Source organism: Desmodus rotundus, chromosome 3 (assembly GCF_022682495.2).
Source record: "Desmodus rotundus isolate HL8 chromosome 3, HLdesRot8A.1, whole genome shotgun sequence".
Classification (NCBI taxonomy): domain Eukaryota; kingdom Metazoa; phylum Chordata; class Mammalia; order Chiroptera; family Phyllostomidae; genus Desmodus; species Desmodus rotundus.
This window is the reverse complement of record NC_071389.1, coordinates 32,293,553-32,315,515: the sequence shown is the minus strand read 5'-3', so window position 1 is coordinate 32,315,515 and position 21,963 is coordinate 32,293,553. Positions and strand designations below refer to the sequence as shown.

Here is a 21,963-nt window from a genome sequence, read left to right as displayed (position 1 = left end):
CTTTGTGCGCCAGTCCTGACAGCACCCCTTTCTCAGGCAAGTTGCTCTTAAGCCTTGTGTGCTTCAGTTTCCACCCCCGCAAAGTGGAATGATGATAGAGCCTGCCTCATCGGGTCAACCGAGAGGAAGCATTTCGTACCTAGTCAAGTACTTAACTGCTGGGGCAAAGCAATGGCAGTAAATGCTCGATCGATCGTGTTCCCTCGATGGTGATGGTGAGGGGGTTGTAACCTGCATGCAGGGCTGTCTCTGTTCTCACCGCCGTCCACGAGAAGCCAACACCAACACTCGGCTGATCTAAGTACAGCAGCACAAAGGCAAAATAAGAAGACTCCTTGCCATCATTCCAAGCCCTGACCTCCCTCTCCCTCCACAGCTTCACGGGTACCACCCACTCACTACACGCTCTATGATTCAGTCAAACCAAATGGCCCACACCTTTCTCCCCACATCCTAGGTGCTTTCCCAGTTCCTTTCTTTGCTTACATGGTTTCTTCTGCCCCCAACGCCTGGAAGAATTCTATGCATTCAGCAAGGCCCAACTCAAATGGCTTCTCTTCTGTGCAGCCTTACCCCATGCGTCCCCACAAAACATTAGTTATTCTCCCACAAGGTCCCCACCATGCTTATTTTAAGTAATAGGAGGAAATCGTCATTGTTTACCCACCATGCCTCCCCCATCCCCACCCCAGCCACCTCAAAGCAGAGGTGGGTCCCTAGTAGAGTCCTTTATTTGTCTGAGTAGGGCGATAGGTGGGGATGCAAATTCAGTAAGCTGAGGGGATAAAATTGTATTGCTTAGGGAACTAGAGGAGCTTGGAAGATAAGATGGGGGAATAAAACAGTAGAACAGAAGGATGGAGAAGACAGAGGAGGACAGTTTGGACAGAGAAGAAATAATGGCCATTATCTGTTTTGAATATGGTTAAAAATCTGCAGAGAACAGAATTTTATCCCACAGGGGATAGAGAGCCATAGATGAATCTTGCCCTGGAAAGCAAGGTAGATCCGTGCGGGAAATGATCTGGGGAGACGAAGAGGACGGATTGGAGAGCCGAGAGCGGTGCTTTGAATGGGGAGCAAGCACAGGTTTCTGGCGGCTGTGCCTCAGCCTATGCTGGCCTGGAGTGTGTCAATGGTGAGTGCAGGCCCAGCAGACGGGAGGTCCTGGACAGAGACCTGGGGGAGGCACCTCCCCCCAGGACCAGCAGGGCTTTGGGCAGACCTGAAGTAAGAAGAGGAGGGGGAGAGAGAGAAGGAGAACCAGCAGTCATGATCGCTTCTGCCCTAGTGAAGGTCTTTAATGTGCGAGAGGGGTGGTGTGAGGAAGGTGGGCAGGAGAGCCTCCACTGAGCAGGTGACATTCAATCAAAGATTTGAAACAAGGTAGGATGAGTCACTCAGCTATCTGGAGGAAGAGAATTGCAGGTGGAAGGACAGCCTGTACAAAAGCCCTGAGGCAGGAAGAGCCTGGTGTGTTGGAGGAACAGAGGAGGCAGTATCTGGCACTACAAGAGGGGCTGTGATAGGAGCTGAGGTCAGAGAGATCAGCAGCAATGGACCACTTGGGGCTTGTAGCTCGTTGTAAGGACTTCAGCTTTTGTTCTGCCCCAGGGAATGATTTGAGCAGAGAAGGGACACAATCTGACTTATGTTTTAAGAGGATCACACTGGGTATTTGGAAAAGGGGTGGGTGGGGGGATAGGGTTAAAGGTGAAGTGGGAGGATGCAAGTGTGGAAGCAAGGAGACCAGATGAGAAATTATATTACAATACTCTGGACCTTGCTCCAAACTCAAAGGGATATCAATGGAGGTGAAAAAAGGTGTTAGTTTCTGAACATACAGTGTTCAGCCAAAGTACCACCTGCGTGAGTGCAGATAGTAGGGTAATAATATGGGTGCAATAGCTTATAGTTTTAATTTGAACATTTCACCTAAAATGCCAAATGGTGTGCTTGAGGGTGATATTGTTATGTTACAGAATTACATGCTTATGATTTTATAATAAAAGGGGGCATTGTTTGTGCTGGAGCCTGTATTTTGAAAGCAGAGACAGTGGACCAGCTGGGTATGAGAGAGGAATAAGGGGACACCAGTGGCTTTGGCCTGAGCATTTCTTTCCGCTGGCCTGTCTAGATGTGCGCGCATCTGTGGCCTCAGAGCGCGGACACAGAAGGTAAGGCGCCACAGGAGTACTTAGAAACCCCTCTGTGACTCAGTTTCTTCTTATGTGAAGTGGTAATTATAATTATAGTGACTCCGTAGGGTCATAGAAGGCACTGGATGAATTAATACACATGAAATGCTTAAAAATGTCTCTGGCAAAAAACAAACGCCAGGTGAGTGGCATAATGACCACTCCTACTCCTCACTGTGTTGTGATAAGTGAGACGCTTGGCTTGTTCTGTTTATACTGATTGTGGCTTTGGGTGCTGCCCAGGTGCTCTCTGATGGGGTTCGACCTGAACCGTCACTGGCTGGATCCCTCCCCATGGGCCCACCCTACCCTGCATGGAGTAAAACAGCTCATCATCCAGATGCACAACGACCCTGTGAGTAACTGAACCCCTCGGCGGCTTCTGGTCTTTGGCTTGATCTGGGAAAGAGCAGTGTTATCCTGGGGAAGTTCACTAGGAGCTGCAAATTAGGAATACGGGGTCGAAACCAGAGAGGGGCCAGGGCTGCTCATGTCTTCTCTGAATTGGACAGACCTGAGTGCCTTCCCCCACTGCTCACAAATGCTGGGCTCAGTTGTGGAGGCCTCACGGGGTGAAGGAAACATCCTGGAGCAGATCCACATTTGCCAGGGCCCTTTGGTTACAAGCAAAAGAAATAGAACTTGAACTAGTTTAAGCAAAATAGGTAACTGATGAGATGAGTACCAGAGTGTCTCATATAATTGAAGACTGTAGAGTAGCCTCCTTCACCTGCGGGGAACACGTGCCAAATGTCACCTCAGTGGTCCTACCCCTGGGGACTGACTCACTCTCATTTTCTAGTTCCAGTTCCAAAAAGACTATGATGGGCCTAGCTTGGAGGACATGTCTACCTCTGGGCAAGTCAACCCCAGCCCAAGAGGCAAGGCTATGAAAAGACAGGACAAGCTCACCAGAAGCACGTGGTTGGACACGAGGACGTGGTGGCAGTGGTGAACCTGTTCCCAGAGAAGGGGGCCTGCTATGCCAGAGAGAAGGGGGACAGTGGGTGTCCACACTGAGTTGGCTGATAGGGCCAAGATTTTGTAAGACACAAAAGACAGTGGGGTTTCATAACTTAGAGAAAGGGGGCAGACCGTGATCATCCTCCCTCTGAAGGGCTGCTGGAGAGAACAGGACAGACTCAGGTGGAGGCCAAAGGCAGAAGTAAGGCCCGTAGGAAAATGGAAGGTTTTAGTAGTCAGGGCTGCCTGGGGACGAAGTGGGGTGTGAGCTGTGAACTCTGCCTTACTACAAGTGCTCAGCTTGAAGCTCAACAACACTGACAAAAACGGTGCACAGAGGGGACTCCATTGTATTGAGACTACATCTGAGTCTCTCCCCACTTTGATGACTGTGATTTTAGGACCCCCTGACTGCCACCAGGTGACAGGTAGTGATGGCTGGGACAGCCAAGGTCCCAGAGTTGGTGTATGTTAGAGATGCCTCAGTGTAACTCCTTGAAGATGCCAATAAACGAGATCCTAAATTGAAGAGCAACATTATATTGACCACCCTGCACAGATACCAGGCTCAGTGGAGGTCTCATGGGATGAAGAGGACAAAAACGTGTGCATAAAACAAATGCATATGTTAGAGCAAGGGCGAAGGAAAAAGTAAATCCTTAGGGGCAATATCATCGTTAACTGTCTTCTTGATCCTCCTATGAACTTGGCTTTCCTAAGTCTTTTTCATCCCGCCTGCTGAGTCAGAGCTTGTATAGTGTAGCTTTAGGATACTTGCTTCCTTCTCCAACTCATCCTTCCTCCTCTACAAAAGGTGTTGTTAACTGTGCTCACCACGCCCTTTATTGCCCTGAACCCTTGAGGTCATCCTGATTCAGCTCTCCTGGCAAAGACAAGCTGCTTCTGAATTTCTCAGGAAGTCCGCTGGGTTCTGCCCTGCCTCCCCCCACCCCCACCCCCCAACACAACCTGCCCTCTGTGTTAAGGGCAGCTTCCCTGAGGGAATCACAGTGTTTCTTTTCCTGCCACCTCTTTTTAAAGAGAACAGCTCCTACTCGTGTGTGTGTGTGTGTGTGTGTGTGTGTGTGTGTGTGTGTGTGTGTGTGAGAGAGAGAGAGAGAGAGAGAGAGAGAGAGAGAGAGAGAGAGAGAGAGAGAACTGGCTGATAATAGATATTCAATAACTATCCGTTGAGTTAAATTGGACAGAACATGGCAAATCCTGTTATGCCAAATGCATTATGGTTTATAGACACAAAACAGTCACAGGGAGGACAAAGAGGCATGATGAAAGCAGACATGGGCAGGAGAAGTGCAGAGTGGTTGGTGTGTTAGGACGATTGCTGAGGAGAGAACCCGAGAGTGAGGGGTTGGAGGAAGAACCACTGGAAGGGGCTTAGCTTTGCTAAGGAGAGGAGACTGCAGCCTGCCGTTGCCGTCATGAGTCAGCGTCCATTGATCTTCTCACAAACAACCAGGCACTCGCCCCTGTTACAGAACACAGATGAGACGAGACTGAGTCACAGAGATGTCAGGGCACTCTTTGTGCCACAAACAGGTTGAGTGTCCGCTGGCTGGTCTTTGTAAACACACTTGGATGCTGAGCCAGTTGTCTAAGCTGTACCCTTCCCGCAAGGACATGGAATGCTAGTCCAGGAGTCAAGCTGACCTGGAGCCGCACCCCACCTCCCTCGGTCTCTTCCTCTCTCCCCTGCCCCTTGTCCAGTCTTTTACCCCATTCTTTCCTCCCTTCTTCCCAAAAATATTTATCAAGTAGTTTCTACATATCAACCACTGTGGTTCTAATAGTGGACAAAGCCCTAACCCTTGCAGCCTAGTGGGGGAATAGATATTAAACAAGTTAATACTGACAACTATAGATTTACAAATTGTGTCTGGAGTTATAAAAAAAAATCACCAAGTGCGGCCTGCATGTAGGATGGTTGTATATTTCAGCCTGCCTGGGGCAGTTCTGGTTTATGCCTGTGGTCCTCGAGTATTTGGTAATACGGCCCCCTTTCCTCTTGAAAGTGACCCAGTTTGGGTGATAAATTACGGTCTCTCTACTTAAAAGCTATGTGAAAGCACCTAGGCACCTAGGACAGTACCTGATGTGTAGCAGATCCTCAACAAACATTATTTGGACCTGATTCAAATTCACATTTGACTTAACAGTCATTGTGGCCAGTTGCAAACACTTCAGTGCCCGGTGGTGTCTGCCCTAATAGTTTTGAGTGCATTTCTCCTCCTGACCTTGACTGTCACATAGCCATCATAATCATGCTAGCCGGAGCTCCCTGAACCACTAGGAGAGATTCTGGCCTTGTTACTAAATGCTTGCAGCCTCCCTCCTTCTATCCCAGTGGGCTTCCACTCACAGAACCAACATACAGAGAGACAGCAAGACCTTCACTGATGGGCTGGGACTACGTCTGTGACCGTTGTCTTCTTCGCTGTCCTCCTTCCGGCTTTGTGCTAGATGCTGAGAATAATCAGTCCACCCCTGAGGAGCTGCAGCCTAATGGAGAAAGGAATTTACTGACAGTTATTCTGGGTGTATTTGTGGAGGAAGGCACAGGGGTTATGGGAACCCATAGAAGGAGCCCAAACCAGGAGGCCACACCTGAATGATGCGTGAAGCATGCCCCAGGCAGGAAGGGTTTTCCAGGCAGCAGACACACCTGTGCATCTGCCTCATGAGGAAGGCACCACATGAGACTGCAAATTATTCAGTGTGTCTGGTACGGGGGGCAGATGGAGTGGCAGAGGGGGGGTATGATATAGGGAGCCATTTGGACTTTATTCTCATGGGAATGGGGAGCCACTGCAGGATTTAAGCAGGGAAGCTGTAAGAAGATGAATCTGGAGAGTGCTGGGGCAGAATCTGGAGACTACTAGATCCTGCTCTAGGGAGGAGTTTGGAGCTTTCATGGAGGGAGAGATGAGCGACTTAGTGATGCCCGATGGGAGACGAAAGGATCTTGCATGAGGCCTCTGGTTTGGCTTGGACAGTGGAGTAGACATGCTACCCTTCCTGAGATGGGAACCTGGGAGGAACAGTGAATGTGGGGACAAGCTTTAGACATGGGGACTCTGAAGCTGGGCAGGCGTGATTGGTGTGACCTGCACTGTAGTCTCCTGGAATGAGCCCTCTGTGTCTGCAACAGAAGACCTGCTGACCTGTGTTAGTGATGGCCCTTGCTTCCAAGGCCGCTTTCCCAGCCTGTGCTCACCACACCCTTCACACCTCTCCAGGACCTGGATGTGAAATGACGTCTTGGTAAAGGAGTGTTAACCCCAGAGGGCTGCACTGGATCTCAGGAAGTGTTTTACGTCCCACTCACAGGACAGTTCCCTGTGGACCCTGTGGCCCTTGCCAGCTCAGATTGGTGGTCCCCTGGGGCAGGGTCTGGCTGATTCATCTCAGAGTCCTGGTGCCCAGCAGGAACCTGGCTCTGAGCAGGTACTCAACTGAGCAAATGGTGAAACAAACCCAGAACCTCTGGACTTGGTGTTTATAAGATTCTCCTGGCAACTGAACTACAGGCCACTCCCTCACCTCTCCTTCCCCTCAGAGAGTCCTGGATTCTGAGGCCACTACTGCTGTGCCCTTTTTTACTTAAGGATCCGGTCTGTCTGCGCACATAGTCCCTCTCCTGGGTTCCCCTGCACCCTGCTAAGATTGTCCCAAACTCGCAGGACAGTAGCTGAGGTGGCACCGCTCACTCTCATTCCCATGACACGGGTTTCTGATCTTCCTCACTAACTTGCACCATCCCTGGCCTCAGTGCCCTGCCCCCCATTCCACCCACTGTGGACATGAGCTCTCTCTGGCTGCCAAAGGCTCCCAGGTCCCTGTCTTGCATCATCCACCCATTTCTTGGTCGGGAGCTGCTCCTAGACATCTCAGTGCCTTCAGCAGTAAAGAGGGCCAGGGAGCAGTTACAACTCTGTTCAACATGAGGTCCCATTCTGAGGTGAGGTCTGAGCTCTCCCTTTCCCCCAGGTAATTAGCACCAGCAATGACATCACCTTTCTGGTGAGAGCTCGCTCCCTACCCATGGGGGTTTGGCTTTACTCTGGTGCACACACTAGAGTAAAGAGTCACATCACCCATCACCCCATCAGCCACACAACCAGAGTCACCCACTCAAGAGCACACACAGGGCCCTCCTCACATGCCTGTGTCCAGTTGAGATCTTAAAGAGCTAAGCCCATCAATGGATGGGCTTCCTAGGACCATTCAGCTGCCATTCTACTAGCATCTGACTAGGCACCTGTGAGGCACACTCATGGAAGTGTTTGATGGAGATAAATAAAAAAGCAGGTATTGGTTTAATATGCTCCGTTAATGGACTTAAACACGCATTTCTCAATGTTACCATGCGCAAGACTCTTGGGTAAGACTCTTATTACCATGTGCAAGATTCTTGGTAACCTTGGGTTACCATGGCAAGACTCTTGCGTGAGAGATGAATGGGGCAGGGTCCCAGGCCAGGAAGAGCTGATGGGAAGGCCAGACCCCTGTGAACAGTTTTAATCCAAGGCAGCCAGGAATGTGTGCTGTAACTGAGAAGAGGCAGTGTTTTGGAAACAGAGGGTTGGGGGAGATTAGTCCAGTGTGTGGTGTGGGGTGTGTGTGTGTGTGTGTGTGTGTGTCTGGAGGCATTGAAGGGAGTTTTTTCAAGGAATTTGGACTGGGCCTTTACAGATTGGCAATGCTCCATCTGATAGCCATGGTCTGGGGGCGAGGGAGGTCAGAGGGAAAAGAGAGAGGGCATTCCAGGGAAAGCTGAGCAATGGAGTGGAGGTGCGAGACCCCAGCTGCCGAGGCAGGTGTGCAGGCTCTATGACAGGGAGCCTCAAGAGGGCAGGACGAGGGGCCGATGTGAAGAAGCTCATGAACAACTTTGATCACTGAGCCAAGGAACTTGGCATCTATGGCCCAGTGCTCCCTTCATGTTAAAATCACAGTGCTAGGCCTTCATTTAAGTTGAGTTTTAATTGAATTATGTATCGTGACTGTAAAAGAAAATGAAGGCAATGGAACAAAATGCCGCTTGTCAGGAATATTTCGGCACATACCCTCTCTCAATCTTGGAATCAGTACAGTCAGTAGAGAACTGTCAAAAGCTTTGGGCAAGGGAGAGATCAATGAAAAGCATTTCCATTCATTCATTCCCCCAGTGCAGACACTCTAGCGTCATTCTAAAATTTAAATCCAACTGAATCGGTCTCCCATGCTTAAAACATTTTAATGCCTCCCCATTACTTGTGGGGTAAAGGCCAACATTCCTGACACACCATTCAAGGACACAGCCTATTCACATCCAGGACCTAGCATAGGATGTGGCACCATAGAGAGTATTAGGCTGAGTGATGAATGAACAGATGAATAAAGAATATATGCTTTAGAAAATCACTAAGGCTGCAGCGTGGACAGTGGATCAAAGGAGCTGAGACGAGCAGGAGAAGAGAGCCCCTCTGGGTGCTTATTGCGTAGTCCCGGTGAAGGATGGGATCTGAACCAGAGAGTAGCCAGGACCGTTGCTAAGAAGGGCTGTTGCTAAGAACCCCACAAACTAACTGTGGGAGGTGAATGGTACCCTCCTGCCTGGCCTGTGCTCTCGGAGTCCCTCAGAGCCCAAGGGTTGCTTTTACGAGAGGTTTCTGTGTTCTGAGGTGATGTTCCCCCTTTTCCTAGAGGAGAAAGGCCTGTGTTGCTATAACAACTTGGCTCTTTTAGACAGATCCGTTTTCTTAAATCATTTAAGGAAAATTAGCTGCCATAACAACATGGAGTAGTTTTTAAAATAGAGCAACACAGGGCTGGGTTGTTTTTTTTTCTTTTCCTTGCTTACCTCCTGTGGTTCTCAGGATAAGCTGCTCTCTTTCTGTCCAATAAATAAGTAAACTATAGCCCATTGACATGGCGGAGCTGATGGTGACATGAGTGCGTACACACAGGGAACCAGCACTCATTCCCACTACACATGAAACACACGCACACAACATAGAAACTTGCAGAAAATGCATACATTTACATACATAAAACAGAAAATGCATCTGTGTGAAAACAAACACGGTAAATTAGGGACACACAGACAAGTATGTAGTTACACATAATCCCACAAAGGACACACACAGCCAGGTTCAGTTCCACCCGGTAGTTAAAACGGAAGGAAGCAGCCCATGAGGCCTGTTCTTAGTGTGAGCAGAGGTCTCACTGGGTCACCAGACGGGAAGGCCCTGAGATGGCAGCTCCTCCCCAGAAACCAAGGGGCACCTGTGTGTTCATACACAACAACCTGAGAGTGGGGTGGGGGAGACCCTGCTGATGGAAAGACAAGCCTACCTTGGGAAGGCTGGGGATAAAGGGTGAAGGTCAGGGGCACCCACATCCTCACTCCACATACACACTGAGAGGTAACCAAGGAGTGCAGGCAGCAGCAGCCATGGCCTTTGGGCGGGAAATTTCTTTGCCCCATATGGCAGGATGTTAATCTCCTCTAGAGGAGGCAGTGCCCCCTGTTGAAAACCATACCCCTGGGCCATTCACAGACTATCTCACTGAGGCCTCAGGAACCCACCTGTGGGTTCCCAAACCTTTGTCCTACCCTCCTCGTCCTTGACTTTATTATCCTCAAGGTCCCCTTCAGGGAAGCAGCTCAACCTGTGTGGGCTTGTCTTTGAATCAGCACAAGGAGCTGATAACACTAGCTCCCCCGCCCAGAGTGGCTGAACCACTACTTTGCTTGGTGCTCTTAGGCAACTCTCTTCCCTTCCCTGGGCCTTTCATTCCCCTCTGTTTTTACGTTGTAGGGTTTGAAGGATGATCTCTACAGGGCCTTTCTGGTTTCAAGAATCTATGTCATCTTCTAGTTATCTGCTGGTTATAGTGCATGGACCACAGAAAGGTAGGATTTCCATGATAAGGCACAAAAGTCCCAGCTGTGGCCAGGGAAGGGGCTCAGCACAGGCAGATGTTCCATTAATGTTAGGTTTCCTGATCTGCGGTGTGCCCATCTGCTAAAAGGGAAGAATAGTCCCTGACTTGCCCCGATGGAGACCCGATGTATGTGACTGTAAAGCATTTAGGAAGACCAGGAGGATTATGGCCCTGGAGTGGGGTGGAGAGGAATGCCCTGCTGGAATGGCCAGACTGCAGCCATCTGCTGGAGGTCCCATGTGGGATGGAATAAATGTCCTCACACCACCAGCGTAGATCACACACTTAGCTCCACTCCTACCAGCCTGGCCCAGGAAATGAGCAAATAGCCACTAGGGGAAAGGTTCACTATGGGAATAAAGACTAGAAGTAAGTGCAATTGTATGGGGAGCTCTGAGAACAGAGGGTGCTTTCAGTTCATGAAATTTTTAGTTTTTCCTACAATGGTTTGAGATGGTTTATGAAACTTTAAGGAATTTTAAGAGGAATCATTATTTTTCTAAAGGGCAACTTCTCCCACCTATGATAAAAGACATGGATTTTCTAACTCTCTCGTTTATAACTTTGACTCTGGCAGAAAGCAGGATGGAGAGAATGGATCTCTCGTTTAAGAGTAATATTCCTGTCAAGTTGTTGTTGGGTTCAATTTCTCTAACATCTTTTCATCCTGAAAGGCCCTGGATACTTCTCACCAGCTGACTAGATACATGTTGTCTCAACTGCATGGGGATCAGCAATGCTTCTGGAAGGTTCCCTTTCAGTCAGTTCAGTTAAACTCTCTGTGTCTTGTTTTCCCTATCTGTAAATTGGGATTAAGAATTCCTATCTCATGGGATTTCTCTCAAGATAAGATGATATGTGTATAAGTAACCTTCAATAGTAGCTACATGAAAAATGGAGCTTTTAATAATTGATGCATTTGGTCATTATAGTACTCACCTCACTGTTCCCACCAATTCCCATCCCAGACTGTGATCCCGTTGAGGGCTTTGGCATCATCTTAGTCCGTTATGTATCCCTGACACCCAGCACAGGGCACATGCCTCCTGTGAGTGGGTATTGGAAAAGACAGAGGAAAGACAGGCAGGAAAGAAGAAATCCACTCCGTAAGACCTGGGATTGACATCCTTACAGCGTTCTGAAGAATGACAGAAATTTGCTAAGTAAAGAGGAGGAAGAGAATTCCAGGAGTATTCTCAAAATTCTGCTTATTCTTCAGAACCCAGCTCCAGGCCCACCTTGTCTAAGATTTCCCTAAACACTTTGGCCCAAAGTGAACTCTTGTTTCTTTGCTGTTCTGTAAAGATTAATAGACTTCACTCCTTTCATCTGGTGGTTTGTTCCATAAGCAAGTATTCCATGGGCTTGGTGCCAGAGTAGCCCCTCCTCCACCCTACTTCCGATGCACCCCCAGTGCAGAGGATCTGCCCGCACCTCCCTGCTGCCCTGAGCAGAGTGGGCCCCTTAGGCATTGCTGACAACAATGCTGTCAATGATGTCTCTCCAAAAGAGCAGTGGTTTGGATTTCTACAGGCGTGCCGCAGCACTGGGTGCATCCCTGGGGTCAAGTACATATCATGCTGCGCGTTCAGCGGTAGATTTCCTGCCTGCTTTTGTCTGAGCTGCTCAAGGTCAGAAGCTGGGTCTCTTTCAGCACGGCCTCCATCACCAGGCAGAGTTCCACACTAGGTAGGCACTTGATGAGCGTTTGGGGAAATCTTGGTACTACCTCCCCCGCCCTATTGCTTCCCAGCAACACAGCCCTGACTCATCCCAAAGAAAACCCGTTGTACCCTCGACTTTCAAACCCCCGCAAGTCCCTCACTGCACTGTGCTTACATGGACTCATCTCCTTCCCCGCATGTTTTTGTCCCAGCTGGTTCCTCATCCCAAAGAGCTCCCACACATGGAGTCTTTTCTCTAGCTCACAAATCCACAAATTCTAAAGCTCCTCTCTTCACTCCCTCTCTGCTACCAGTCAGTCTGTGCCACTTACACAGGTTTCTAGGTCAGACCAAGCTGGCTTCCCCATTTCCCCATCCCATGAGTGCCCTGTTATCCAGGCTGCAACGAGCTACAAAGAGATCTCTGTGGTCAACCCCTCACTCCTTGAATAACTTCTTTTTACTTGCCCAGCCACTCCAGTTTACCTCCAGGTCATCTCTTCCAGGAATTTTTCCAGTTAACCCACCTCATCCTTTTCTCGCCCCTCCTATAGGATCCTCCCCTCCCAAGCCCCTGGTTTGAGCAGGTTGGGATCTGTGCAGGGCCTGCTACCCACCTAGGTGCTCAGCTGAGCGGCCTGTGACAGAGCACAGGTTACGTTTCCGGGTGTTCTGTGTTCAGCATGCATGGGACTTTTCTGAGAGTTATTTTCGGTTGCTACTGTTGGGAGGCTCTGGAGCCCAGGATGAATTCACGCTGGTACATCAAATAGCATATTGCATTTCAGAAATTGGCCTTAGCCCTGGGAAATCAAGTAAGCCAGATGTCTAATTAGTCCATTATTTACTGTGGTGGAGAGATCTGAATCCTGATGAAAGGGACCAGACTAATCACTGCTTCCAGCAAACACTGAACTGTTGAACCTTTCATCAAGAAATTACCCCATCCTCCCGAAGTACCAGTGTCCACCTCCCAGGCCCATACCGGTCCCTGGGGTCTGGCCGTCTGACAGCCCGGTCCCGGCCTCACCCTCTGTGCAGTGAGTCTGGATGCTCTCCCTCCCAGCCAGTCACTCCAGGCTCACGCTGCTGCTTTCACGTCAAAGCTCAGAAAGCGTGCAGATGAAAGAGTAACTTCCCCGGCAGAAAAAAATCCCTCGTTTATCCATCAACTCCATTTTCTGAGCCCGGGCACTGGACACTGGAATTAAGGAATGGCCCCTCCACTGAAGAAGTTGATAAGCCAGAATAGAGCAGTGGTTTTCAAACTGTTTGCAGAAGAACACTGTAAGAGGTCCATGGGCTCCTTTCCATTTTAACCAGAGTGGTCTAATTTTGTGATTAAGAGCTCGGGCCCGGGCCCCAATTAAAGTCTCATTTCAGCACTCATTAGCATGGCTGTCTTGGACAGTTTCTTAACCTTTCTAAGCTTTGGCTTCCACCTTTGTAAGAGGTTGGTGCGAAGATTATCTGGAGTGATTCCTGTGACTTGCTTAAGGCACTGTGCCAGGCACATATACTCTCAAAATGTTCACCTTTATTAGTATAAGAAATGTGTTTGAATAAAGGATTCCATGGCCGTGGAACATTCGTAAATCCCTGGGCTAGAGCTCCAGACTCAGCTGGCCAATGAGTTCGGGACAGGGTGGTAAGCACTGTGATAGACAAGGGATCTGGATGCCATGTGGGAAAAGCAGGCCATCACGCCTGGACCTGGTCAGGTGAGGCTTGCCGGGAAAGGTGACCTCTGGAGAGCAGTTTTGAAGGAAGAGTGAAAGTTGTTTAGACAAAGACTGAGGGAAACATTATAAGCAGAGGGATCAGAGTGTGTGAGGAGACAGATAAACATACTCAGGGAACTCCAAGGAGTTGGCTGCACTAGATCAGAGGGAGCGTGTGGGGAAGGGGTAGCAGCAGTGAGGCTGGGTGGTAGGCAGAGGCCAGTCATCGGCTGCCCTGTGAGCTCCCTCAGGAAGCTTGGGCTTGATCCTGAAAGCCATGGGAACTCTCCTTCTGGGAGCAGGGAAGACACGGAATTCATAGGGGAGAGAAAAAATGTTGCTGTGACTTTCTGGGGTTTAAACTAATTGAGCTGGCCAAAAAGTCTGTACAATTTTTTCTGTAAAATAAAAGACACATTTTTCATTTTCACCAATAACTATTGATTTGGACATTTTGAGTATATCGGCTATCTCCCACATGGTATAACATTGATTGTTCTCAGTTAATGTCTCAATTTGATCGCGCTATCAATTTCACCTGGTTTACCCAACTGTGGAGCATCATCCAGAGAGAAATCTCCAACGCACAACTTCGCAAACCACTTTTTTTTTAAATTTTTATTGTTATTCAATTACAGTTGTATGCCTTTTCTCCCCATCCCTCCATCCCACCCCAGCCGAACCCCCCTCCCTCCCCCACCTCCTTCCTCCCCCTTGATTTTGTCCATGTGTCCTTTATAGTAGTCCATGTGTTGTTGTCCATGTGTCCTCTCCTCACTGTCCCCTCCCCACTCGCCACTGGCTATTGTGAGATTGTTCTTAACTTCAATGTCTCTGGTTATATTTTGCACAAACCACTTTTGACATGTTTGATCAGTCACAGTACCTTCTCCATGTGATGCACAAATCTTTTTTTGAGTTTCAGTTGTATTTTTACCTTTCTTGAAGTAATAAAGCATAATATGCCAAAAATGTTGCATATTTTCTTCCCTCTTCAACATTAAAATGGCTACACAAAATTTCACCAATTTTGATAAATTTTTTAAATGCACTCTAATATGACAGCTATCACAATACAACTTAATAAAATTGATTTGAATGAAATTAAAGACAGCTAAGTGCTAATAGAGCCATCTTACGGAAAAAAAAAGAAATGAACTTCTTGGTCAACCCAGCATATTGTTGTGTTTGCAGCTTTCAGCCAGTAATTGCACTACTAGAAACCTACACCAGAATAATCTGAAGTGCGTACAAGGAATTGTGGAAGGGGAAAGCCTATAGATCATTATTTATTAAAAAAATGAAAAACTGAGAAAAAACTCACTGCCTAGCAGTGGGAAACTGATTAAGTGAATCACAACACGCTCATATAATGGATGTTTATGAAGAGTTAATAATACTGTAAAGATGCTTGCGCTATAATTTTAACTGGAAAAAAAGCTGAAGACAAGGTTGCGTGTGGATCGCGTGTTAACACGTGCGTAACAATGAGGCTGGAAACGGGCACAAAAGGAATGGATGTAAACTAGGTGTTAACAGTGCTATTCTGGGTACTCACGTTGTTTTCTTCCTGCCTGCTTTTTTATGTTTCTCAACAATTTTCCCACAAGTATACATCCACTTTAAAACTGGGGGAGGGGAAGCATGGAGGAGGGAGGGGACCTGGCCACCCACATAGGAAGAGGGACCTTATTTTATAAAACAGAACCAAAGTCATCAGGCTCAGCTGCGTGGTTCTGAGCCAGTCCGTAGGGTAAGAGCCTCGTGAAGCTGCCAAGCCCACGTTACAGAAGGAAACTGGGATCCGTCGACACCCAGCTATGCATCCATGTTCTAACTAGCCATCCTTCTATCTTTTCACCCAACTAGCCATCCACGGTACCTCTGCCCTCTCAGTTCAGAACTCCCACCCCAGAGGCACCCACCTCCAGGCTGCTAACATCCTAGGATGTCTGCCAACTCCTCACCCTCCTTGTAAGCATAGCAGGGACTCTCCCTTCTTCCCCAGAGCAAACATCAAATTGTGCCCTTTCTTCCTAGACTGGTTCCTTCTCAGTCTGCTAAGTCTTTGACCTTTAAGCACTGCCCTGTTAGCTAGAAGGACTGGAGGCAGACCCTTTACTCTCCCAGGGATTTAGAGCAAGGACTCTGCGGTCAAAAATTGCCTCCAGCCTCCAATTATGGCTCTTCCTACCACCTCCCCTCTCGGAGCCTCTGTGGCCTGAGCTGTGAAATGGGGTAGCAGAGGCTTTGTGAGGATTGAAAACGACACTGCATAGACAGCACTTAGCATTTAGATTATGTGATACTGTTTAAGGCTGGTAAACTGTAAGCACCCAATGTTAGTATTTACTCTTGTTATAAACTCAAATCCAGCAATCTACTAGAGCTCACATTTCAATGTTAATTTCACAAAGGAGAGTTCAGAACATTATCACTATCTTTGAACTGTAGCATTTAAAAAAAAAGTGATAGCAGCTCTGGCTACTGATACAGCATTGCAAGTAACTGTAGCTTTTAATGGCCGGGGAGCAGGTCCTAGGCTTTATCTCAGCTTCTCTGACCACACCCCAACCCCCATCCATGACTCAGTCTTTCTTCAAATGAGCTGGGTAACAGCCTAGTTCCAGGCATGGGAGCCTTTTTCTCTTGGGCTTCCTGTATTTGTCTGTTCTAATCCATTCTGGGTGGATTTTACAGTTTATCCCTCAGAGGGCAAGCAGATTTCTGTCACTCCTAGGATCTGGGTATTTGTTGGGGCAACTCTCTGTAACCCCTGAGGGGAGACAGCTGCAAGGAGGGTTCTAAAGTGAACACCAGTGACTGGCCCTGGGACGAGTCCAGGCCAGCTCACAGAAGGCAGACTTTGTGCGCTGATTGGCAGCTATGGCCACGTGACAGAAATGCCTCTTACTGGCTGCACCTACAGGGCACATCAAGGCCAAAGCTTTTCTTTAAACTCCTGGCACCACCTGTGCACACTCAGCAGTTGGAAACATGGATTTACTCAGGTTCCCAGTTACAAAACGACAGTTTCCTTCCTGTTAGAGTTAGCTCTAGGCCATGACCTTGAAAAATCCTCCCACAGCTACGGCGTGTTCTTTAATAGATATATTTGCCATATGACTGGACCTTTAGGCATGGATGGGACAAGTGAAAGCAGCTCTTCAGGACCCCCGATGGGGAGAGGGGTGCTGATGTTTATTGAGCTTCTAGTAAGTGCTAGGCATCGTCTCATCTAATTCACACAACAGCTGTGTGGAATGGGTGCATCCATTCTCAGGTGAGGAAACTAAGGCTCAGAGAGAATGACACCCCCACGCCCACCGCAGCTGGAACTGACCTGGTGCACACACGTATGTGTCCTCCGTATCACGCTGATTGGTTTGCGTGCTTGTTTTCTCTACTCAACTGTGAACTCCTTGGGGGGTAAAAGTAAGTTTCTGTCATCTCTGCCTTCTCTTGCCCAGAGCGCAGTGCCTAACACATCCATAAAATGTCAGTAGAAAAAAGAAACAAAAGAAAAGCTGTTAGAACCCGCAAGGTCACACAACTGGTGGTAGCAGAGCTGGAAGGGATCCCAAGGCCCATTTTCCCAGCCCTGCCCGCACATTCCCCTGGGCAGAGCAGCCAGCAGGAGGTTCAGCGTTTCTCAGGGGGTCTCCTCTTCTTATCTCTAAAAGACACACAAATGGCCAGCCTAGAAAAGGGGTGTTCTGTTGATTTAGCTTTTTCTTGAGTATGATGAGGCCTTTTATAGCAAGTGTTCAGAATTTTCCCTATTATCTTTAGGTTCAGTTGGCATTATAAATGGATATACCAGGTTCATCCATTGCTTTGGGTACCCTGCCCTACCCCCCCACCACCACCACTGTGAGGAGCACTTGGTTGGAGAAGTCCAGAAAGAATTCCTCAGGCTGACATGTTGGTAAATTAGATGCTGGGGCCATAAGTGTGGCCGGTTAACACGGATGCAGTCGAGAGGGTTGCGCCTCAGGATGTCTCCCCTTCATCCACAGAGAGTGGGCACCACCTGAGGATGTGCACACCCCTAACTTCTGATTTGGCCACTTTTGACCTTGAGTTAGGTTAATTCTGGCCTCCTGGGGGCTCCGTGTTCATTTTTGCCCTGCGTGGAACCAGAGAACTTCAGAGTAGAAGAACAGAAGAGGGCTCCAAATTTACCTTTTCTAGAAAGAGAGCAGAGGAAGAGACCACTTAAGCACAGGGCAGGGAGCTGGCCACGTGGCAAGACAGTGCTGTAGAGCTAGGACTCGAACTCAGGCCTGTGACTTCCATCAGATTGGAGCACGGGCACTCTGGGCCCCAGAGAAGAATCACTACCACACGGGCGTGGTCATATTCTTTGTCACCAGTCTGTCACAGAGATGTATAGGTTTCAGAGCACAGTCACACATGAGCTTTCATTTGACCCTCACTGCCGTGTTGTGAGATAGAGATTCTTGGGTTTAATTTCCCCTCACTGCAGATGGGGAAATTAAGGCCTATAGTTATTAAATAACTTTCCCAAGAAGACAGAGCCAAGGTTCACTCTTGGTTCTGACTCCAGGGCCCCTTAATCCAGCCCAGGGCTGAGCACACAGGTGGATGAATGAAAGGAGAGAGGGGCGGGAAGAGCAGGGAAGAGGGTCATCCCTATTTTCTTGCCTGATTTTCCCCCTTTAACGAAGCACCTGTGTTCAGTGTGCCCTTCCAGACCACCAAGTCTTTCCTCAGTGCACCAGAGGGAATAAGGGTGGGGCAGAGCGAGGGTGGGAAAGGAAAAGAGAACTTGTGCTTCAAGCCATGGTCAGGGCTGACTCAAGGCTCACGGAACAGAAGTGGCAGACTGAGGCCAGAACAAGTCATCCCTGAGGAACAAGGGGCCAGCCAGTGGGTGGGATGGGTAGGGAAGAGGGAGGGTAGAGAGAATCTTTGTGGGATAAGTCAGAGAGATAGCAGGTCAGAGAAGAGACCTTACAAGAGCAAAGGCGTGGAGGAAGAGGGGAATAGCAGGAAGGAGGAGGGTCCGGCTGGTGTAGAATGTCCCTTTGGGGGAAGGAATGGATTTTTCAAAAAAGTGATCAGATTCTAAAGGGCCTCAGAATACCAGGCTGAGATGTTTGCGTTTTGTCATTGGGGCCAAAGGGAGGTCCGCGGGCAGGGAGAGGGCGGAGTGACGAGCATCAGCTCTGGTTATGCAATCAGCACCAGCGTTTAGACCTCTCAGCAGCGACCCCTTTAATCTGACAGTCTGCTTTGGTATAATTTGTTAAAAATGACAAAATGTCTCATTTTTCTGCAGTTCATTTTGACCTTTCTTAATATTAGAAAGTTAATTTCAGAAGGGAAATAAATGTATTAGTGTTGTCACAGTCATAAAAAGATGAATTCTGTACTGTCAAGCTATTTCTTTGGATGAATCCATCATGCTGTACGATGGTTGCCTTCCAACACCCAGCATCCTCCCAGCTCCTTCCCTTCCTCCCTCCCACCCTTCCTCCCAGTTTCTTTCTTTTCTTCCTTCTCTCTTCTGTACCTCACTCCCTCCATCTGCCAGCACATCTACTATGATGTGCTCTGGGGAGACAGAGATAAAAGACACGGTCCAGCCCCTGTTCTAAGGCAAGACACACGCTCGTGGGGAAGACAGATGGGAAAGCAGCCATTGTAGATGTGTCTAAATGCCATGAGGAGAGAGCCAAGTGCTGAGGGAGCACCCAGAAGGAGCTGCCCCTCCTGCAGAGAGGACTCCTGTTCAATTAAGAACCTATAGCCTCCAGTAGGACTTGGAGAGTAGGACTCTATGAGTGGGAGAAAACACGATAGGTGGGGTTCTGAAGGCGTGGGTTCTGGTCCCATCTCTGAACTATAGTAATTACTAGACATTGAGTTTCCAGGCTATAGTAAACATTCCACATACACTATTGTACTTAACCTTCACATCCTTATCAGAATCTTTTTGTTCCTTTTTTTTTTTTTTTTCAGAAGAGGAAAACGAGGCTCAGAGAAATGAAGTAAATTGGCCCACTTGGGTTGTAACTCTCATCCAGAGTTAACTCTGAAATCAGGGTGGCTCGCCATCTGCTGTCCCTCATCTCTAGCCAGCTACAGGGAATTATTTTTATTATACTACATGGTATACTGTTATTGACTTTACTATACCAATTATACTTACTGCTGTGTGACCTTGGAAAATCCAGTTCTTCCCTCTCGGTGTCTCAGTTTCTCCTTAGCGCAATGAAGAGGTTGGGCCAGCTCTGGCCTCCTCCAGTTATAGAGAAAGAACTCCTGGGACCCCAGGACTCTCAAGCCCTACTATACAGGAGACACACAGTTATCTTATCAAAATTCCAGTTCTGGTCAGTCAGTCTGGAGTCGGATATGAGAATCTGCATTTCTAACAAGCTTGCAGGTGATGCTGCTGTCGCTACTTCAAGGACCCTCTTTTGAGTCGCAATGGCATGGTCTATGGTAGGAACAAACTATGGGGTCCAGTGTAGGCCTACTGAAGATGTGGGTTTAAGGTTGCTGAAAGAAAAGCAGCCAATAAAAGCACTCTTACTAAAGACCCATTTGGCGAATGGAGTTCTGGCCTAATTTTGTTACCTGGGGTTTTCACTGTTTTAGGTTTAAAACTAGTGAATCTCTTAAGAGATTAAAAGGAAGAAAATGGAACTTGTAAGGTCTTGAAGAAATGTTTCCTACCTTGAAGACATGTGTTTTAACTCAAGGTGCAGTCTGATGTTCCCCTGAAGCTCAGCTTTCTAGCTCAGATGAGTACAGCAGCAGCTCCCCTGTGAGGAGGTGACTCTCTCTTTCCCTCCCCACATCTTGGTGTGAGTGGGAGGTTGCAGCTCCTTTCCCAGGATGCACCAGCACACTCATACTGCCTAAAGCTCTTCAGGGACCCCCATTAACTACTGGGTTATGCCCCTCCAGCTTGGTAGTCAAAGCTTTAGATGCATTTCTCTATACTCCCTTGCATGAAACTCTTATCTTAACTGCCTGCTCCTCTTTTCCCAAAAAGACATATGGCTCACCCACATTCACACTGCCAGCCTTGTTGCAGCCCGACCCATCCCTGCACCTTTACCCCCACACATCCCCCTTTAACTGGGCTATTTCCCCTTCCCTCCCATTGTCTGGCCTCCAACTTCTACACAGGGTTTAGGTTTGTCTCCATGGCACCGTTTCCAGGAAGACTTCTGTTCTCATCACAGCTGTAAACAGGTACTTATCTGGGCCCATAAGCTTTCTTACTATTATTTAATTCTGAGAACAATTAGGTAAGTACCATCCCCATTTTTTATATGAACAGAAAGAGACATGAGGATTCCAGCCTGGATCTGTTGAACTCCAAAGTCTGGATTTCTTTTCTCCCTCCTTCGCCCTCCCCTAGTCCACTATTTGTATGTCTTTTATGGTGTCATCACCTAATCCTTTGGTTTAGAGCTGCTTTTCTTTGTGATGAAAGGAGAAAGAGGTTTTATTGTGTAAAGAAGGTGAGGTAGACAGAAGGGCCTGAAAGATGCTGGATGCTAAAAGTAGGAGGGAGGCTGCGAGAGGAATGCAGGTTGGGGGACAAGGGGCATATTTGCCCACCTCTCTTCTCTGACAAAACGTATAATAGAGTACCCTTTACAGTATGCAAAGCACTTTCCCTACGGTATCTCATTGGAGTCTCAAGATTACCTTCTTTGGGCTACATTTTGATGGATTCCTGTGATTATCCTCAATACTACTGGGTCCCATTGAAGCCAGATGGGACTAATGAGTTAGAGGCAATCAAATTATAGAATGTCAGAGCCAGAAGGAAAGTAAGAGATTCTTGTTCTCCCTCTTCATTTTACAAATGAAAAAACTGATGCCAGAAGGAAAATGACTTCCTCAAGGTCACACAGTGATTTGGTAGCATAGATTCATTTGGCTTTTATTGCATCTTTTCCCTTAGCTTGTTCCATTTCAGAGCTAGGGGCTTATGGGAGAAAGTGTATTTTAGTGAATGCCAATGGTCCTTCATGTGGCAGAAACACAAGAAAGAAAGTCCGGTTCTCTGATTCATCTTTGTCTCTCTGCCGATGGAGTAGGCTTCCACCGCACTTTCTCCTTTTGTTTTGCGTCAGGTAGTGACCTTGGAAATCTAGACCTTTGACACCAGGTTTTTCCTCCTAGGCCTTATACTTTTCAACTCTTCCTCAAATTATTTTTTATATATTCAGTACTTAAAAGGCTCACCAACAGCCTCATGGCCTGAATTCATGTATAACACAATTGGAGGCAAGTTGGAGCGTGAGAAAAACAAAGAACACTTTTCTGCAAGAAATTGTGCTATATCAGTCAGCTCTTGCTGTAGTAACAAATAATCCCAGTAGCTTGGAGCTTATAACAGCCAACGTTTATTTCATACTCAGGTTGCCTGAAGGCTGTGAGCAAGTCAGCCACAGAAGCTCTGGTCACATCTCTGAA

At 47.9% G+C, this 21,963-nt stretch overlaps 1 protein-coding gene across 3 annotated transcripts in view; it reads left to right on the top strand.

Annotated features, from left to right (window-relative positions):
- Positions 1-21,963, top strand: part of AGBL4 (AGBL carboxypeptidase 4) — a 1,086,758-nt gene that overhangs the window by 984,670 nt on the left and 80,125 nt on the right. For all 3 annotated transcript variants that reach the window (XM_045204170.2, XM_045204171.3, XM_024571127.4), the window contains exon 9: positions 2,442-2,553. In XM_045204170.2, coding sequence (XP_045060105.2) covers positions 2,442-2,553 — 112 coding nt within the window. The remainder of the gene's footprint in view (positions 1-2,441; positions 2,554-21,963) is intronic.